The sequence below is a fragment of the Micropterus salmoides genome, unplaced genomic scaffold, assembly GCF_014851395.1.
Source record: "Micropterus salmoides isolate LMB-PRFRI ecotype aquatic unplaced genomic scaffold, ASM1485139v1 Ms_hic_scaffold_21, whole genome shotgun sequence".
NCBI classification, from domain to species: Eukaryota; Metazoa; Chordata; class Actinopteri; order Centrarchiformes; family Centrarchidae; genus Micropterus; species Micropterus salmoides.
Genome location: NW_024041262.1, coordinates 19774817 through 19795853, shown reverse-complemented (window position 1 = coordinate 19795853; position 21037 = coordinate 19774817). Strand labels below are relative to the sequence as shown.

General features: G+C 40.7%; 1 protein-coding gene across 1 annotated transcript in view; it reads right to left on the bottom strand.

Moving 5' to 3' along the window:
- The window catches only part of LOC119915424 (glutamate receptor ionotropic, NMDA 2C-like), a 54926-nt gene extending 37070 nt beyond the window's left edge, over positions 1-17856 (bottom strand). The window contains exons 1-3 of the mRNA XM_038734955.1: positions 16514-17856; positions 6169-6541; positions 5213-5311 (exon numbers count right to left, since the gene is read on the bottom strand). Of these exons, the coding sequence (XP_038590883.1) occupies positions 5213-5311; positions 6169-6525 (456 nt within the window). The 5' untranslated portion in view covers positions 6526-6541; positions 16514-17856. The remainder of the gene's footprint in view (positions 1-5212; positions 5312-6168; positions 6542-16513) is intronic.
- Between the last annotated feature and the right edge of the window lie 3181 nt (positions 17857-21037).

The following is a 21037-nucleotide window of genomic DNA, read 5'->3' as shown; positions in this document are numbered from 1 at the left end:
AAACCCAGATTGAGTTTGATTTTCCCAGACTTTTGAAAGCTCCTTCCCGGAGCCACAGTTTTCACAGAATGAGTAAGACGCTAAAAGAATCTGAATATATCTAAAGCTCCACCAGCAGACAAAACTGTGGTTACACTGAGCTTTTGTGGAGTTAAACATTAGTGATGGGTTAGCTATAGGTTTACCCAACTTTAAATTTGGTTCCAAAGCTACACTACTGTATTCATGTAATTCCGGTAAAAACAAAATCATTTTTATAATAACTTACTTGTTTTTTTGGTGTCCTAAACCTTAGTTATGGCCCTGAATGGGACTATTTCTTCTGTAGAAAGTCATTTTGTTAAAATCCTGGGAATCACATTGAAGCATAACATATGGAGAAACTGACTCACAAAATAAGAAATGTGGAAAATGCATTTGAAAAAAGATGGACTCTAGATGATGTAAAACTGGAATGAATAATTACAAGTAAATACAAAATATATGTACCAGCTTGTCCTCTCTCTTCAAGCAGTTATGTGATAATCTTCGGCAACTACAGTTGTTCTGTCGGTACAATGCAAAAGTAAAATATATATAAAGATATATACTTGGCTATCCGATATATGGACACATGAGTATAAATGTAAAGTGTAGGTATATGAGGATAGGTATTATTTTTTCTCAGAGACAGATGTCAGGTGTACTGACCCTTTAAATAGAAACAATCCCAGCAGTAGTGTGGATGAGTACGCTTGTTACATGTCAACCCAGTTTGTTTTAACAGATAATTACGCTCTACCGTGGTAAAGTGAACATTTCTTGACCTCGTTATTTTTGCAGAAGTGCTAAACTGATTAATTTTCAATTGTGGAGGGAAACTTTCCTGCCTTTCCAGCATCCCTGGATATATAATCAAACACTCCCAAATCAATTTACTTCAATTTTGCCACGCAAAGCCATTGCATTATCAGCTTGAATGACTACCTTACTGAAATTATGGTGCCACGCTGTTAAGCTTGGACGTGGCCTAGCCATTAACGTACTTTCACTCCCAGTGATCATGACCTGTTTATGGAGTTTCTTGTTTCTAGACCATGAGGCCAGGAGAGAGACAGACGTGAGGGGATGGAGAGAGAAGAGACAGAACTACAGAAGGACAAACGGAGAAAGCGGGTCAGTCTGGCCACAGAAACAAATGCCAAAAAAAGAAACTTGCACAGTGATCCATTAAGAGGCGTCTGTTTCATTGCATCACTTTGGTCCAATAACACAGAGTGTGACCTTAGACTGCAGCCTTAGACTGAGACTGCAACTCCTGAAATATGATCTTCTACTGACAGCTTTGAATAGTAATAAATGATGTTATACGCTTGAATACTCAAGCTCAACAGTTTCTTGTGCACACTTAAAAGGCAAGTTTACCTGCCAGCTTTGTTTATTCCGGACTTTGTCATCATCTACAACCCTGATCACTTATTATTTGACTCTAAAGAATTAAAACTGGTTTGTGTGATCAAACATTCACTATGTTTTCCCTCAGAAACAGACAACATTAAATAGTGCTTCACGATAATAGACAAGAGTTGTCATTTGTAGTTAATTAATCTGCTCTCTCCCACAATGTTTCACAGCAGCCACAACAACATGTTCTACTACACCCTCATTATTTAACAAGTACTAACGAGTAAACTACAAAAAGTTTTACAAAAGCCAGTATTTATGTCCTTTGAAAATAATTTTTCACCAAAAATGTCACCTTTTCAAAAACACATTTGAAGTTTGGTGTTTACTTTGAGATAGTCCAGTGTGTTTTGCGAGTTTTTTATGAATCATCAAGCAGAGGAGGCAGGTGAATTTAACCATAGTCACAGTCACTGGTGCCATTTGTATCGAGTCAGAACAACACAGTGAGGTCAAGTTATTATATGGGACAGCCTTTAAACAGAGCTTTCAGTTTGCTTCCATCAGAGTGCAGGTTTAAACTCCCTAGAACTATGATATTTGATAAATTGCCATGAAATTTGTTACATATATCCATGGTCAATACTTTCCAGCTTCCAGAGCAATGGGCCCAAATGCGTGCTAAATCCTTAAAATAGGTCACAAATATACTTTTGCTTTTATAAAAAGGCAAAATAATCCCCCTAAAACTTTACTGCACTGTAGTTTTAGGCAAATGTTTGGTGCTCTAGTATGTACAGCAACAGGCTGATGTAAATGACTCAAAATAAAGCACATTGTGTGTTCATTGTAATGAAGGAACATATCACACAGTGCAACAGTAGGACTCATGGGTGTGTTTTTGAGAAGTTAATATCATGTCTACACTTGTTAGTAGGCTCAGTTCATTGTTGGTTTGGGTCTTTGGTCTAGTTTAGATTTGTTGACAATAAGAAGAATATAAACATTTAAGAATGTTGACACCCCTGCCCACATGGACTTTTACATTGTTTGGACTAGGCTCCTTGGATCCCTTCAACTTTGGCCATGTAATGTTTCTCAAATGTAGAGATACTTGTTTTACCTCATAATTGGAATACTTGTTTTTCAAACAGTGGAATAAGTTAAAGTTTTGCTGTCAGTAAAGTTTCTTGTTGTTTCTATGGGCAGTTTCCTCCCTCTTCTTCTCCTCCCTTTGTCTCCTGCTATGTTACTCCCATGACTCGACATCTGGATGCAGCACCCTCTAATGATCACCTAGCACAATCCAATGACTCACAGCCAGCCAGCCAAGAACACACACAAAGACAAAACACACTCAACATCTCCAACTCCTCAGAGAGACACGTTGTAATATTTTTTCTCTGTCCCTCGCAGGCCCTATTGAACAGTCTTTATGCCTTTTCTCAGCTGTTCTTCACGCTCTTTCATTTCCTCCTCTTTGCCTTCGCTTGATGTGTGTGCCATCTGACAAAAGACACGCTTCCTCTCCTCCCTTCAATCTTTTCATCTTTGTCTCACTCCCTCCTTCCTTGTTGTTTGCCATAGAGAGATCACTGAGACAGGAACCATAAATAGGCGGCCCGGGCGGTTGCTGCTTCTTTTTAAACCAGCCATCAAAGAAATTCATCATCGTCAGGCTATTGATAATCAAGCACTATTGAGTTCTTTTATCCCCTAAGAGAATCATGCGCTCACACATATGTCTTTCTCCATCCAATCCACCTGTCCCATTGTGCAAGACACCTCTGACAAGGTTTTTTTTTGCCTTGCTGACAACAAAGAAGAGTACAAGAGAGAGAAAGAGATTGAGGGGGAGTGTAAGGAGGAGGGCTGAATGAGGCCTTCGACAGGCAGACCTCAGAGGAGAGTGATTTACTCTTTGTGCTATATAGAGAACTGTCACTCAACACTGGGCTCGTCAGACAAACAGTCAGTACAATAGATAACATCCCCTCCGCTTGTCTTTTGCCTCTATCAAGTAGAGAGGTTAAATAACTAAGACTGAGCCAGCCGTGATCGTCTCTGCAAATTACAAACCAGAGATTGTTGATAACTGACACACTTTGCCCCAAATATTCTCAGAGTGACTTTACACTGTGGAAAAACTGCCTGGGACAAGTATCAAAAGCACATCTTGAGAAAATATGAACCACCTCTTTGCCAATTTAAGTTAAAGCAGCGACGGGAAGGGGGAAGGGTGAGGTTATGCAATGAATATGGATCAAAACAGAAAAATAGACTAGATTTTGGGGTGAACGATGAAAGCTGTAGGGGTGTTTCAGCCTCCTGCAAAGTCTAATTAACAATTTAATGGGGTCTGGAGCTCCAAGAGAGCACTGGCCTCTCGTGTCTAGCCACGGCCTCAATGGATTCAGACGACGCACAACAGGGCCAAGAATCTGTATTCAAACGTGTCAAGGACTAAAGGTGATGGAGGGAAAGATGGTAAACTTGGAGGGATAGAGACTAAACGTAAATATGGAAATGAGGGGGAAATGAGACATGGTGAGAATAGGACAAAGAGGAAGAAACATGGAAAAGGAATGGGAAAGAAAGAAGCGGAGAAACAAGAATAACTATCTCACTCGTGACAGAGGAAAGGGTGACTTTTCTGTGACAGTAAAACACTGCCTTCAGGCAGCTGTCAGGCAAGCTTCATCGAAGCATCTTTCTCCTCCCTCTGTCTCTTACGCACTCGCTCTGCCTTTCCCGTTCTGCTATCAAAATACAGCAAATCAATCACCCTCCTGCAGCTACAACTCCTCCTGTTTAATACCCATCTATGACGTGACATCTGCTGATACCTTTTGATTAACAGGAAGCTGATAAATACAACATGCTTTAGTTTACAAAATGTTGCCTGGTGATGAAATCCACTTGCAGCTATATAACCACACTTTTCAGCTCAGTATGGATGCTTCTTGCGGTGGATAGGTGTAGCAATGCACACATTTAGCTGTGTGTGCTCTAATATGTGAGGGTGTTCATTTACATGTGTGTTTCTATGTGTGAGAGTTGGTTCTATAAATACAAGGTGTTGATGATGGCAGTAAAGCAATTAAAGGAAGGAAGGGAAGAGAATGAGAGGAAGAAGGCATGGAGCCATTTTGTGACTCAAAAGGAGAAAAAAAGGTACAGATTAATCCGTCTAGTGTCATCAATCTCCTCTTTACAATCTAACTACACAGCTCACTGTGCTCCATCTCCATTCATCAATGAGATACATGCTAAATCATAGCAGGAAAACCCTGCTGCTCTTCAAGTGCACCGGGATGATTGATTGAGGCACAGATCGCCCATAGCACTTGTCTCGCCTTGCAAAGTTTCCCTTCCTACAACTCAGACTTTTTCAGTCAGGGATTAAAGGAGCTGATGAGGGTCGATGGCTGCAGTCATCGCTGATAATTCACCCATCTGTATTGCTCACATCCAAATATTTGCATGCAAGCTGCCTGCCAAAGTAGGTTTCACTGCTCTGACCTACTTAAGTTGTTTTAAGCTGAATGACGCCGGTGTGGAAGAGTTCTGACTAAGACAGGAGGCTGTGATGTGCGGGTGCTGCTGCTGACAGGGTTTACATTACAGGTTGCTATTCATCTTTTTACTACTGTTTTTTCTTGCTTCCTTAATTGCTCATTATAGTGTTTGTGACAAATGTTAAATCATTTTTGTGTGTGTGTGTCATCCCTGTGGCATGGCAACAAGGCACACGACTCTAGCCCTGGTTCAAGCTGCAGGGTGGTGCTGGATCAATGCAGAAATGACCAACACATTATTTTGACAATACCTTGTATGGTATGACAACTGCAGAGCCGCCACTGATGCCCACAATTGGCAGAGTTGTCTGAGTGGACAGGAAGTCCAGGATCTGTGCCACTTCTGCCACCTGAAAACAAAACAGACAGATTCTGTGTTTGCATAAAGAAGTTGAAAGCACCAGTGATAGGACTGCACTGGTATCTTAACCCTGTGGAGTTTTTAGTTCACTTGCAGCGCAACGAAGCAATATTTTTATTAGTGGGGGCCCATTTTGTGGGCGGCACGGTGGTACAGTGTCGCCTCACAGCAAGAAGGTTGTGGGTTCAAATCCCAGTTGCCCCGGCCTTTCTGTGTGGAGTTTGCATGTTCTCCCCATGTCTGTGTGGGTTCTCTCCGGGTGCTCCAGCTTCCTCCCACTGTCCAAAGACATGCGGGCTAGGTTAATTGGTGACCCTAAATTGTCCTTAGGTGTGAGTGTGAGCGTGAGTGGTTGTTCGTCTATGTGTCGCCCTGCGATGGACTGGCGACCTGTCCAGGGTGTACCCCGCCTTTCGCCCGATGCCAGCTGGGATTGGGGTAGGGGTAGAATGTTACAAATCAGTGTGGTGCATTTTTACAAAAGTAATTTTACAGTTAAGTAATATTTAACAGTACTTTGAGCAAACCTTTCCTGGTAGGTCTTTTGTTTAGGACACTGTTTGCATTTTCCTTTTACATTCTGATGTCACTTCTTCTCCCTTTATGATCCTAAACCATACCAACACCGTAATTCAATTTGAACAAAGATAGTACATGCTTGGCATCTTAATTAGTTCTTCTTTTCTGCAGACCCACTTTGTGATTCAACCTGACAGGACAAGTCCTTTTTTACATAAAAATGTTGCCATGTGCAGCTTTAGGAAACACGTTTGTGGGCGACTGAACACCGTGACTCTGGAGAGGATGTTTTATCAGAAAACCAAAAAATGAATAAATCATTTTTACCTGAGCGCCGGCACCCGAGCCCACATCATCCTCAAAGACCACGCCATGCAGTCTCTCTGTTGCCATGGTATCGCAGAGGCGTGTCAGAAGGTCACGGGGGTTGGTGTCGTTGACCAGCACGGTGACTGGGCTGACCACCACAGGCAGGTCCACGAAGTTTTCCCCGCTGAGACGACCTCTGACCTCATTCTGGTAGCTGGAGCCGCTGAATACCACTGCCACATTAATGGATGGGTGGATGAGGAGCGGCCGGGCCAGCAGGGGGATGGGGGAGGGTGTGAGGAGGAGGAGGAAGAGGAGGAGGTGGAAGAGAGGAGGCCAAGGAGAGTGAGGACGATGTCCCCTGGGAACGGCCATGTTGGCAGCCTACTGCCTGGAAAGAAGGGTAGAAAAGGGAGAGGGAGGAAGGGAGAACAGTCAAACATACAAGCTGCTTTACTTTCATGATGTTTTTGACATAATTCATCATAATCCGGTAGTACATATCCATCCCTTATTTCTCTCTCCTGGTCTGTCTGTCTCTCTCTCTGACCCTTTTGTATGATAGTATTAGACCTGCATTTAGACTTTTGTGTCATGAGGAAAACTGTGTGTGTATGTGTGTGCAAGTTTGCGTGCATGTAATCCTCCATAATCCAACCCCCAGTGTCATGACTGTAATCACCTCTCTATCTCTACGCATGGCTGATTCAGCACACACACACATACACACACACACAGTGCAAGCAGGATGCCAAAAATGTCACACAGGTCCTCGACCCTCATCGCTGGAATTGCATTACTTCAGCCAGCCTCGTACCACATGCTGTGATGTCATCGACCTACCCACAGAAATACAAGAAGTGAAAAAGATGCTACACTAATTGCTTTTGAAATCTGCAAATTAATTAGTTGTGTAAATGTAAAGCTCTAGTTTTGGTGACTTTCATTTAAATTTAATTACATGCTCACATCTTGTCATAGCCAATTGGATGACTATTTTGTAATTACTGAACCACTGACCACTTTTCCTTAGAAGATAGGATACCGCAAACCAATCACAGACGTTGTGACTGCACTTCAAGGCAAGTTTAACACAGTTTTATGGTACTGCCTTAAATATACATACACCATCTGGTGTTATCGGTATGTTGTGTACATAAGTTTAATACATTTACGTTCACTACAAACAGTGTTGAAAGAAGCATTTAGATCTTTTACTTAGGTAAAAGTAGCAGTACCTCACTATAAAAAAAATATAAAGTAAAGTAAAAGTACAAAAGTGTACACCAAACAAACTTAATAATTTGTTATATTTTTGGATTCACATTTTTGATGCCATCACGTGTACATAACTTTTATGTTACAGCAGGTAGCTAATTTTGATTATTTTATATAGTGATGGGTGGCCTTGTGAATATCCCCTAGGGGGATCAATCTGTGTTTGCCTGTGTTAGCAAAGTTGTCAAATCAAGCAAAATCAGCCAGTGGTTTCACAAACAGAGGTTTATCCGACAAATCTTGTGTTGATGTTAGCAAACGTATTAGTTTCAAGCAACATTATGCTGCTGCTGGTGGAGAGCGGCACTGGTGTCGTGCTGGAGCGGGGCAAGCAGGCATAACGTTAGCTAATGGCAGAGGCGAAGAGACCAAAGAGGAAGGAGGAAGCTAAGAAAAGAGAGTGACTGAGCAAGAGGCTCCCGGAAATTTGTGAGAGCTTCGTGAAATAAAAAGGCTGCAAGACAGATGCCAAGGTGGCATTCTTTTTGTTGGATTAATAAGTAATATCTCAATGTCTTGTGTCGCACTTGCTTGATGTTTGGCTGTGTAAGCATAGTTTCCAACTTTCTAGTTTTTTATATCATGTAATTCGATCAAGAAATGTACAAACAATAAATCCACGCATACAGCTGTCCTTATTTATAACAACAGTAAATTACAATATGAAACAGTAGAGGTGTAAAATCACACCAAATCTTACATAATGTTGCTTCAAGTACAGTACTAGATGTTACTTTTCCATCAGTGATTACAGTCAGTACAAATATTCAGTATTAGAAACATTTGTCGAAACAACACATCGCAACATGAAAGACCCAGAAATTTACATACATTTTCCAAGATTGTATCATGCATTAACAGCTCTGTGACCTACTACAGATTTTGTGTTTGTGTCACTGAAATTCCTCCTTTGCTCCTCATCTTCATTGGTCTCAGTTAGGGCTGTCACGATAACCTCAAAATTTAAATAATGTTACCGTGCTACTGGTCAAGCCTACCGTGGAGGATGGCAAGCACCGCAACTACCGCAATGTTCAGGTCCACAACCGTAACAAGCTCTGTAATGGTTCAAGGACGGTTTACGTCGGACGGTGTGTGTGTGTGTGTGTGTTGCTGCGGTATGTAAATTGACTTGATAAACATACCCTGAAGCTAATAATATAGCTAATGGTACGTGTGAAAAAGCCACAGTCAAACCACAAAAATGAGTTTGCTTGGCACACAGCAGCTAGCATGCTCCGACCATAAAGCTGCTGTTACGGCTCACTGTGCAGTGATGCGAGATCCTCTCACTATGCTATATGGCACCAAATTACTTAATTGATGAAAAATGCGATAATACCAAAAACCGCGCTGTTGAGCCCCAACATATTACCACGGGGGAAATTACTTCACCACAACAGCCCTAGTCTCAGTGACATTATGACACCCCCCATAACTTTTGTTGTGATTATTAAAGTCCCTACGGGTTGTTGTTCCGTTTTGCTGTCTGATTTTAATAACTTTCTGTTAAAATGTGAGCCTGTGTCACCTGCTTGACTTTCCACCCTGGGAATTCAAATTTGTTAATTTGAAAAATTGTTAGTCCCACATCCCCTGGATGCCCCCGGGATGTAACCGTCTGAGTTGTGTGTTTTTATATAAGGTTTTTTTTTATTATTATTTACTTCACCATGGATTGGTTAGTTATTCCCTCCCTCCGTTATCTATAACCTGCCTACGTAACACATAGCATCTGCTGCGTGAGAGAGGACAACAAACAGCTGCTGTGCCATTCATTATAAACTTTGGCGTTAAAACTTCATAAAACAAGACCCAAACAAAGAAATGCTGAACGCAAATAGGTTAGTAACCTGTGGTGAGTACACACCACCAGCTCAGCATTGGCAATCTAATGTTAGCTTGCTTCTTACTTCATTTACGACCTACTAGAGGTTTACTCCGACTGTCGTTCGTTATGAAAAGATGAATGAGCGTTGGTTTACTTGCCAAACTTGTGGTAGTCGATTAACGTAATCATTTAGGCCCTGCTGGCTGCCATCACGTTAATTATTACCGTTGGCTAGAAAGACGTTACAGGTTTATTGTTGATTAAATTGTTTATTGTTCATTATAGTTTTATTTAGTTATAACGTTACACTGGTTTGAGAGTCTGGGGGATGTGTTGACTTACAGTAGTTTAAGCTGTCATTGATTGCATTGCACATTACATGGTTGTGCTCTGTAAGTTAAAAACAGGTTACAGCTTTATTGTTGCTTTACACTGGGTTTGAGAGTCAACAGGGTTTGTTGACTTACAGTAGTTTATAATTAAGCTTATAATAAGTCATTAATTGTAGACGCATTGTACATTAGGCTACATGCTTGTGCTCTGTAAGTTAAAAACAGGTTACTGGTTTATTGTTGATTATGCAACATCACAGTTTTATTTAGTTGACGTTACACTGGGTTTAAGTGTCTGGGAAGTGTGTTGACTTACAGTATTTAATAAGCCGTCAATAATTGCATTGCGCATTACATGGTTGTGCTCTGTAAATGAAAAACAGGTTACAGTTACAGTATTCCTTATAGCTATGCAGTTTTATACGCAACCTGGATTGAACGCAGCAGGTGATACATCATTCGTAATAACCATGAGAGACTTGAGACTTGACTTGGACTCTAGCTCAGAGACTTGAGACATGACTTGGACTCTAGCTCAAAGACTTGTGAGCATCTCTGGTTTGGGTAGACTCTGACAGTCCTCTGAGACTACATAGCAGGTTGTATTCTATTGTAATCTAAAAAAAATTTAGAAACATTGGATACGATAAAATTACAGGAGCATAGTGTTGGATCACTTAAAATGGGCCATATAACTCATAGCACTAAGTATACCATCAACATTTGCATATGCAGCTAGCCACTTCAAGCAAATTTGTTGTTTGAAGATCGACCTAAACCTTTGATAAAAGCAAGTGAGCTTTCTTATGGCAAATAAAAATTTCCACATACACACACATATATAGTGGGGAGTTTTATACAGAGTGTCGGTCTCATCTGAGACACCCTGATAATTAACAGCACCTCCCAGCTTTGAATCAAAGCTCCTTTCAAAGCAACACTGGGTTAAATGTGTCCCACCCCTCCTCACTGTTCATGCTCCCGGCATATCAATCATTCACCTTAATAAGGTTTTAAGCTGCTGGGCTTTGGGTGCACATAGCAATAAATATACAGTTTAAACCTTTGAAAGACAATCTGTCTTTGTCATTAGATGCTGCTGATAGATCAACCTTAAGTCAAAACATGGAGCAGGCTTTATGAAGGATAACTTCATTGATATGTTTGTGTTTTTGTTAAGCTTTTAGGAGATGTTTGGTTCCACAATTCAAAGACATTTTGATTCCATTTTCTTTAAGATAACTGCATTTTCAAAAGTCACATTTTATTTTTAGTTAACAACTTGTGTATTAGAATTGTATTGAGCAGTGTCGTCTGCATAGTGACATTTTTAACCTTTGGCCATTTTAGTTGTATTATCAAGTTCATATAGACAGGGGTTATTTGGAGGGTACATGTAAAACCACATCTCAAAATCTGAAATATGATTTACACAGATTCCCCAGGGAGGTCATGCAGATTTTCCTCATAGCAGAACACTTTTTCTCTTGTAAATCCTGTGATTGCTTGTTCTGACTCCCCAAGATAATTTGATCAGTCTCCAATGAATCATTATATGATTCTTGCACAGAGCGGCCGTTAACCCGCCACCCACTTGTCCTAGGTGGAGATTAAAAACAAACCCACACCCACGTAGAAAAACTTTGAAAGGCACAGATTGTAAGTGGCAGATGTGAGACAATTGTATTTTACACACTATTCACACAATTGTATTTTAAATAATCTGCGGAATAAAAGACAAAAGAAATCGCACGATAGATATCTTACCTATATATACAGCTAAAGCAGATAAAACATGTAACACATATAATCCTCAACCCACTGTTTTATTTACCAACCACGGGCATGTACATAGCTAATTTTACAATCTGCGAGTTATAGAGTTTGATTAATATTGTAGAGAGAGAGAGATAGTGTATCTTCACATGATTAAAGTCTGGATATGGACTAGAATATGTTTATATTTTGAGATGGATTTATAACTGAGCTGCAAACTTACACAGAATAATTACACTTACTGTCTAAAAAAGAAGATCATGAAGAGAATTTTTACATCTAGGTTTGATTGTAAATTAGTGGTTTATGCAGCAATAAGTATGTGCATATAAATTACTGCTGCGCTACCACAATTCCTTTATGAAGTATAATTTGTTGACTCAAATCATTTTGTAAATTACTGCTTCTTTTTCATCTGCCAGAGGAAACAGGGAACAGTTTCCAATATCTTTATTGAATTTTACTTGTTTGTGATGTGTTACTATGAATTTAAGCTCTCTGCATTTGCAGACGGTACTACGCAAGTGACAGTAATGCGGGAAAAGCAATGAGTTTTAAGTATGGGTGATTTGTACAAGCACACACAAAGTGGCCAGGGTAAGTAAGTGGTGGAGGAAAATGGTAATTGTGGAAACAGGAGGACAATTGCAATACATAAAAACAGATGAATATGACTGGAGAGAAGGTCAAGTGTTAATTTAACAGTGTAATCTCTGAAAAAGGGGACCATAATGGGGCCTCAGATTAGCAGTGTGTGTGTGTGGTGACAGAGTGGGCGTGTCTGCTCCAGATTAGCAGCAATATAACAGAGTGTGATTACGACATAGAAAGGACGTCGTGAACACAGGGGACAGACCACAATGTGTTGTATCTAAATTGCAATCACACACACAAACACAGCACACAACAGTAAGCTGACTATCATGTTATCTTTTTTAACAGAATTTTAAAAACTAAATAAAGGAAAAAATACAAGACAGACAGAGAGGGATATAAGGGAAAACATCACACTAAATTTTTTTAAAATGTTGTAATCACATATGCACTTATTTTCCTAAATTACATTCACGTGTGCGATCACGTGATTGAGTGTGGTAGTGCGTGCACCCGGTTTCCTATTATTATGGAGATTTACAGATGGAGTACAGCTCTGCCATGTTGGGATAAACGTTGAAAATTTATCAAACATCCATCCATCATCAACTGCTTATCCTGTGTACAGGGTTGCAGGGGGGCTGGAGCCAATCCCAGCTGACATTGGGCAAAAGGCGGGGTACACCCTGGACAGGTTGCCAGTCCATCGCAGGGCCACACATAGACAGACAACCACTCACACCTAAGGACAATTTAGAGACACCAATTAACCTAGCCTGCATGTCTTTGGATGGTGGGAGGAAGCCTGAGCACCCGGAGAAAACCCACACGTACACGGGGCGAACATGCATACTACAGTGCTAACCACTGCACCACCCCGCCACCCCTGTATCAAACATAACATCCTAAAAATGCAAAATCATTGAACCATTGAACTCTGTGTAGCATTGATTTAAGTGTTTATGAGCCCAAAACATTGGTGTACCCTGCTAGAAAGTAGACTTTGAAAGAAGTATAAAGCCAATTAATATGTGGCACTTTCCAAAAAGTAAAAATATGATTTTTTCCCCCATGTAATTAATTCATAACAATGGGAAAAAAGAACAACATTGATTCATAATTGGAGACTGTCTGCCCTAGAAAAACAACAGAATCAGCTGTTTCAGCAGATGGCCAAAATGTTTACATTCAAGCGGGAAAGCCTAATCTTAGTAACTATGACTCCTATCCATCAGGAGCAAATGAGGAGGTCAGGTGATGTTTAACTCTGGAAACAACTGTTCATGCCCTGGTTCCGACTGACGGTCAATGTTGTTTATTAAGCATGATCATGATCGATCTATAACTTTTACCAAGTTTATAATTGAAACCATGATGATAAAGCTCCCCTACCCTTTCAATAAGCAAGTTTAAATCAAACCCGGATGCTTCCCTAACCTTAATTATGTACTTATTTCTACCCAAACTATGATCTTTCCCTAAACATAACCAGACCTTAAATATTGATTTCTCACCTAAAACAGTAATTTGTAACATTTTTGGAAAGCACAAATTATGTTGTCCTGCAGATAGGGGCATCAAATCAGAAAACGAAGAAATGCTACACAAATTCATCCTCGTTTTTGAGCTTTTACTCAAGTAATACTGAATATTTTCAGCCTCTTAGCTTCTGAAGGTTTATCCAACAAAACATCCTCATTATTCTTTCATTTCTCTGCTTGTGCAACCTGTAGCAAGCCTTGATTTAAGTGTTCACTAGCCAAAAACATTGACAAAAGCATCCAGTGCTTTAAAGTGGAAGCATATGAATAAACCCAAACTCTTGTTTGTTCATTATTGTTGCACTTTCAGGTACCTACAAAGAGAATAAAAAAATAGTTTTCCTCAAACTCTTTTAAAAGAAAAACATTGATTAATAATTGAGTTCTCATTTGTAGAACAAACACACTGTCTACCATATATGCCACTATTAAACAATACCATTAGGTCCATTATGAGAAAACCTGTTCCCACATATTCAGCTGATGCTTAAGTCTGTCCACTGTTGAATTATCATATACCTCCTGGGACATACACTACGTATACAGTAGTGAATGCTCAATCATTTAACTACTTAGCTGGGATATGATGGAGTCCCTATGCTGAGTCCCCGGGGGGTGGAGAGGAAATGTGCAGAGAGGATCTAGTTGATGGGATGAGCATCATCTCCAGAGAATTATCAACGTCTGCCTTGAACCTTGTTTTTTCACAGCACCTATGAAAGTGATTTGATTGCATTAATTAGGGGGCTTGAATTAGAGGGCTAGTATTAATGTAGTAGACGGCCTTCCTCTCATGAACATACTGCAGGCGCAGCGCTCTGACAGCTGCTTGAAACATCAGGATTCTCTAGAGCCTCATTTATAATGGACTTTAAATCAGTCCAACAAATTCCAGTCTGAAAACTTATTCTAGAGCAGCGATTTTATTTTCTGAAACTGTTATACTGACTAATGTTGGAAATTCCTAATTAATGTTTGATTTTAAGCATTTCAAGTGCCAGGAGGCTTCACCAGTATGCTCACTTTTGATATAAGTCACTAGTCACCAGCAGTGGAAGATATTTTAATCAACTGTTACAAGTATGAGTCATGCATTCAAAAAAAGGATTTGCAGCTAAATATGCTTAAACACTCTGATACAAAAATTTTACCCTAAGTTAGCAAACTAGCAGGTTAACATAGCATGGATTATCAGACTTCACCTTCTTATTGGTGTGTTCGCGTTTTCAACTTCCTTGCACTAACAAACTTTATGAGTAATGGATGTGTAAACTGTATGTTCCTTCACATACCACTACGGGCATAGATCAGGGCGACACTGTCTAGTACAGTTACAAAAATTTAATGAACTTTAATACGTGTCAGTACTCTAGGAAAAAACTCCTGACTTCAGTCACACTTTGGATAAATGAGACTACTCAACTTCGATCACCCATCCCAATGAAGCCATCATTAAAACACTTACATTAACAGTTGTGTATGACATTAAACACACCACAGAGCCTGAACTAGGAGCAGCTCCATCCTCTCTTCCTGTTTTTCTGTTCTTCTCCTCCTTATGGATTAATTGTGGAAGACAAGTTGAGTTCTGGGTGTATCGCGCTCTCTCAAGTACATGCTAATGTAGGCTATGCATTTGTGCCCCAACTCTCACACACACACAGAGAGACAGACACACACACACACAGCTAATAAACATACAAATTAAACTCTCAATATTAATAAATGAGTGTGTCATACTTAACCCCTGAGCTTATTATGAATCATATCACATTGCGTCTGCCACAAAATTGATCATAATTGGGGTTTTAGCCACTAACACTGCAGCTCCATCTCTCTGTGGGTTCCCGCTCTCACACATAAAGATTTGACAGCTTTACAGGAAATCGTTGCAGGCTGGATGTATCAGCCAATATGAGTGACGTTGACGGGACAGGGGGCTTGGCTCCTTTCCAATCAAACGTAAAGCAAAATCTCAGTGACACCCAATCTGCTGCCTCACCTGCTTAAAACAGACATTGAAACACTTACAAATCCATACATGAAATGGTGCAAGTATGCATTCACTCACACATATTCCCGATTGTCTGTGTTGTAGACAGAAAGATTTTTTTTTTCACCCATGGTGGGATGTCCCTATGTAACTACGATATTGCAACGTATATCATATTGCATGGTATATTTAAACTGCAACAGTTTGCAACCTCAGAAGAACATTTCAGAAGCCATAAAGAGAAGAGGACACAGGAATTAGACAAAATTCATTAGAGATTAAATGTTTTTTTTTATTCTTCTACTGTCCCTTTAATCATCTTGAGGCCCCTTTGAGTCATCTTGGGACCCTTTGGGAGGGCCAAACACCCTACATTGGGAACCACTGGTCTATGTTAATGAAACTGTGGTCCATGCTGCTGCAACATGATATATGTAAACTGGAGCAGAAAGCTTCAGTCACTAATGGAGAAAAACGAGACCTATGTACAGCTTATGGGACAAATCAATCAGCATCACCACGTAACTGATGCGACAGCAATACACTGCAACTGTAACATCCATTACCCACAGGTAAATGAGTCATATTGAGTAAGCGTGTGTGCAGGTATGGAGGGATTGTGGACACACACACATGCACACTCCAAACAAGCAGCTAACTGCCTAAACCTAAACCTCAGAGTGAAAAATGCTAATGTGTCCTCTTACAGTAGTTCCTGTTATAGTAACAACTGGCTGTTCTGTTTCTGTCAGCAGCAGATGGGAGCTTTCTCTTGAGGAAACTCTTCACTTATGAAAACAGAAAGTATGACTGCACTCATACTGTGTCTATGCTCACACTCCCCCTGAGCTTCTTATTCTAATATCTATCTATTATGTCTCTGTCCATTGCTCTGCCACCCTCACTTATATATGAAAACTATGAATTCCTGACAGATCAGGTTAACTGACAGAATAAGATTGTGAAGGAATGTGTATTTGTGTGTGTGAGAGTGAGAGAGTGTGTGTGACACACTTACCTGAGCTTTCTGCCTTCATCCAACTTGAACTCCTGCTGCTCCATCGTTCCACCACCGGCTGCTATCCTCCAAATGTCTTTTTCTCTATTTCTGTTTCTTTCCTATTCACCCGGTTTTCATCTGCCTATCACCCCTCTCAGCACCTGTAGGAGTACGCATTTAGACCATGTCTCTGTGTGACAGTGAGTGTGTGTGAGTTATCAGTGACTGTGTGTGTGTGTGTGTGTGTGTGTGTGTGTGTGTGATGTGTGTTTGGCAGCTTTGGATGTCTGCACACTCCCCTGGAGGACTTCACAACGTGACAGAGAGCATATGTGATCTCCCTGTTCCTCCAAAAATCTCTCTTTCTAACTCCTCACTTTCTTCACCCTTCTCTCACTTCTCTCTATTTTTGTGTGTCACAGTGAGCGCATTTACAAGTGGTCATGAAGGTGAAGACAGGACATCAAAATGGAAAAGGAGAGGAAACGGAAAGTGAGGGAAAACGAGGGTGACAGCAGACGAGAGGTGCAGGAGCCCCTAGACAGGCAGCCAGCCGTTGAACGTGTGTGTTTGTGTGCATTAAGCCACAGTGTTTAGCTCTCTGTCTGTATCCCTCAGACTCCCTGCTGGGTGGATGAGGAGAGGAGGGAATGAGGGGGAGGAAGATTGATAAAATGCCTCTTCAGCAGAGGAGCACAAATGCCGGTAACACTTCAGCAGCAGCGGCGATGACACTTCCCCGCCGTCTCCTCCTTCCTCCCCCTCTCCACCTCCTCTGTCTCCTTTTCCCTCACCCTGCTCGGGGGTAAGAGACACAACAGATCCATGGGAAGTTAGAAAATCTCACAGACAGATAAAGAGGGGTCCTGCGCACGCCTCTGCATCGTTGAAGCAAAAGTTTTTCCCTCCTTCGGTCCAGTTATCAGCCCCCGTGGTGATGGTACTCCGCAGCAAGGGATCCCCCTGGTGATGATGTGCCTTCTCAGGTCCTGTGTGATCAAAAAGGATGAGGGGACAGTAAGATTTGTTTTTTTTGGCCCCCCTCGCCCTCTTTCCCATATGGATGTGAGGTGATCCAGATGTTGGTTGATGGTCGGAGTGTCGGGAACACGGAGAGAACAGCGAGACAGATGGCAGGTCTGCGGGGTCGGGCCGGCTGTGCACTAGCAGGTCCTTATCCTGTTGCACTGATTTGTTTTTTTTTCCCACCAGAGTTTCTCTCTCTCCCTCACCGTTGCGCTGCCGTTCATCTGCCGGTGCTGTCACACCAGTAATCCTGCTTTCCATTTCCTCTTTAACTCCATCTTTTCTTTATCTCTCTCTATCTCCTTTCACTCCATCACAGAAAGGGCTGCATGTGAGTCCTGATAATAATGGTGTGAGGATTTAGCCTGCCTCCCTTCCTCTCCTCCCTCTCACTCACTTCAGCACAACCCCTCCTCCTCTCCCAGCCCACTTTTGCTCCCGTTTTCTCGGTATTATTCACCTTCATCCTGTCACATATCCTGCCTTCATTTCCTTAAATCACCTCACTGTATTGCTGTGCTGTTTCATTCCCCATTGCTGCCCTGTTTCTTCTCTTTCACTTTACCAGTTGTTACATGAATGAATCCCATTAATAGTATTGTTTTTTCCAGTCAGGACCCACCCCCCAGGGTCTGCCCATTGTTTATCACTGTGAATACATTTTTACCAAGTCAATATGGAACAAACATCACATTTACTTTGGACTATTGACAGAAGACACACATGCCGTAGCCTAACCAACAAACAAAACAAATATTGCAATGAACTTGGTGCTGAAACAATCCATCAAAGGGGAATTCCACCAGTTTTACACAGGAAGTTCAGCTTACTCATCATAAGAAGCACTACTCAGCTTTAATGTTTCCTGTGGTTCAGAAAGAGGTCAGAAAATAACATCATCAGGGTTATCTCAGCTTAGCATTCCAGATTTTATTTAGAAATGTATGCCTTGTGTTATTTGCATATAGACTATGTTTGTTCAACCAAATTGCTGAACCAGCTGTACAGACATTAGCTATGGCTAGCACCATACCTGTGTTTGGAGTGCGTTTGTGTGAAGATCAATTCTTTCTATTGTTTACCTCAGGTCTCTCTCCTTTTCATCCTCTTGTGTAACCACATTTATAAAATGTATTCATAGAGTCCCAGGATAAGCATGAATTTTCTTCTGTCAAGTTGAAACGTTTTCTTCACTTCAGTTAGCATCGCCTAGCAATGTGCTCATTTACATCTTTCCAGTGACTTTTGTATGCAATCATGCCACATCTAAAATGTGCTTCATGATCCGTGTCTGAATCGATTTGCATTATGGGAAATGTAGGATTTATTTCACAAGTTTCCCAACTTCTTTGCAATTCCAAACATTTACTGGTTCCCACTTCACAAATGTGAGAATTAGCTGTTTTTGTTTTTTAGATCATTGCAAAATGAGTATCTTTGGGTATGTTAATACGTACTTATGTATGCAGCACAAGCAAATTTAAAAAAACACATTCATCAATTTGACAATACATTAAATGCATAAATAAATGCGCTGCGTGAAAATGGAAAAAAACATGCAACTTTCTAACGTCTAGCCAAGTGGTGTTGGAAAATGATTTAAGATTATTTTGAACACATCTTCTCATGATTCTTGTATTTATGGTGATATTATTAGCATTAGCTTTGAACCAATTATTGGAATGTTTATCCATGTTTAGTGTCCCCTGGAAACTGTGCTTTGTGTTTTATTTATTTGCAGCAAGGGAGTGTATCGATAAAGAAATAATCTTTGGTTGCAGCCGCAAAGTCAAGCCCACAAACACCACATTTGCCTTGGGCTATTGACAGGGTAAACACACGAGCCAGTAAAGCCAAAGAGACAGAGTAAATGTGACAATGAACTTGGAAGTGCTACACCCCTATGTGTCTCTCAGTATTGCAAGCTGTCCATGTCATTCACGGATCAGAGTGCTCATTGGGAAGGCAATCATCTGCCTGTGAGTAAGCTGAAAAGCAGGAGAGAAAAGCAAATCATAATTCTCACTCCTTTCGTTCTGCAGAAAACACATGGTTTTTAAGTAATGTTGACTGGAATCGTGTTGACATGCATAAGAGTGAGTGCGAAAGAGAGAGAGAGAGAGAGAGAGAGAGAAAGAAAGAAAGTCTGATTACCTCTCATTTTTTTCCCTTTCTTCATGGCTTACTTGTGACAGTTATTTTGCGAAGGAGAGGCAAACAATTTCACTTTGCTCTCCTCCCCTCTTTCACTCACATTGTCGGACAGGCGTTTCATAGTTTTAAAGAGCTCTGTTACCATCACTCCTAATAAAAGCTGTTTTCTTCTTTTTCCTCACCATGCAGCTTGGTCAGGTGACAGGCCTTTTAACACAGCGCTATAAATACAGACGAGTGTTAAAATAGAGTGTTTGAGATGTGAGATGTGTGACTGAGGAGTCTATATCTGTTTGGGATGTGTGTAGTAGATACAGTGATACCTCTGATGAATGGAAACAGACAAAAGCGGACAGATGTTTCAAAGGATCTCTTTTAGCAGCTGGAAAGTAAATGTAAACCAGCCAGCAGGGAACATATGTTCTCCGGCCAGCAGCCCGATCCACAGATTAACTCAGATTGATTCGGTGAGAAACAAAATTATGTTTACTGGGATAAGCTTGCTGACTGACTTTTCAGTTTTGTCAAGGAGGTTTTATATATATATATATATATATATATATATATATATATATAAATTATTATATATTTGAGTCACTTGTTGGACATGTCATAGTTTACAATTAGTTTATTGGAACAGAAATCATCAACAGATGACCCCATTATGAAAATAATCTTTATTTGCAGCCCCGATCCAACTGGCAAAGGATTCAGCACCATGGACAGCGCTTCACATTGTGGCCATTCAGACCGCAGGCAAGAGAACATTCCTCAAGGGCTTGGCATGTTGGGTGAATCATCCTCCTAGTTGACAATTGTGACAACTGTTTTTGTGCCGGAGGTCAGGCAGTTTTTAGGGTTAGTTGTGCAGCTTTTTCTTCAATGGCTTACCTTAAGGCAGTCAGCTCAAGTGTTGCTGCTGAATTGTGACATACTCCAATCTCTGCAACACATATCCAATGCACACTTTACCATATGGGGGTCTATTTAAAGAGTTAGATGAGAAGATTAACAGCACTCTCATATCTGTACAGTAAATATGCAGCTATCTTAGTATAAAGACTGGAAACAGGAGGAACAGCAAGCCTGGCTTGGTCCAAAGGTAAAAAATAAATACTAGCACTTCTAAAGCTCACTGATTAACATGACATATCTCATATCTGTGACAAAATATAAAAAACTTGTCATCTCTACACTTTGGGTTTTGTACAGATTAAACAAACTAGACATGACGTGTTAATTAGTGAGATTTGGAGGTGTTGGTAGGCTGATTGTGTTACAGAGTCAGGCTAGCTGTTTCCCCCCGTTCCCAGTCTTCGTGCTTATCTAAGATAAGGTTAAGTTTAGACACAAACTACTTGA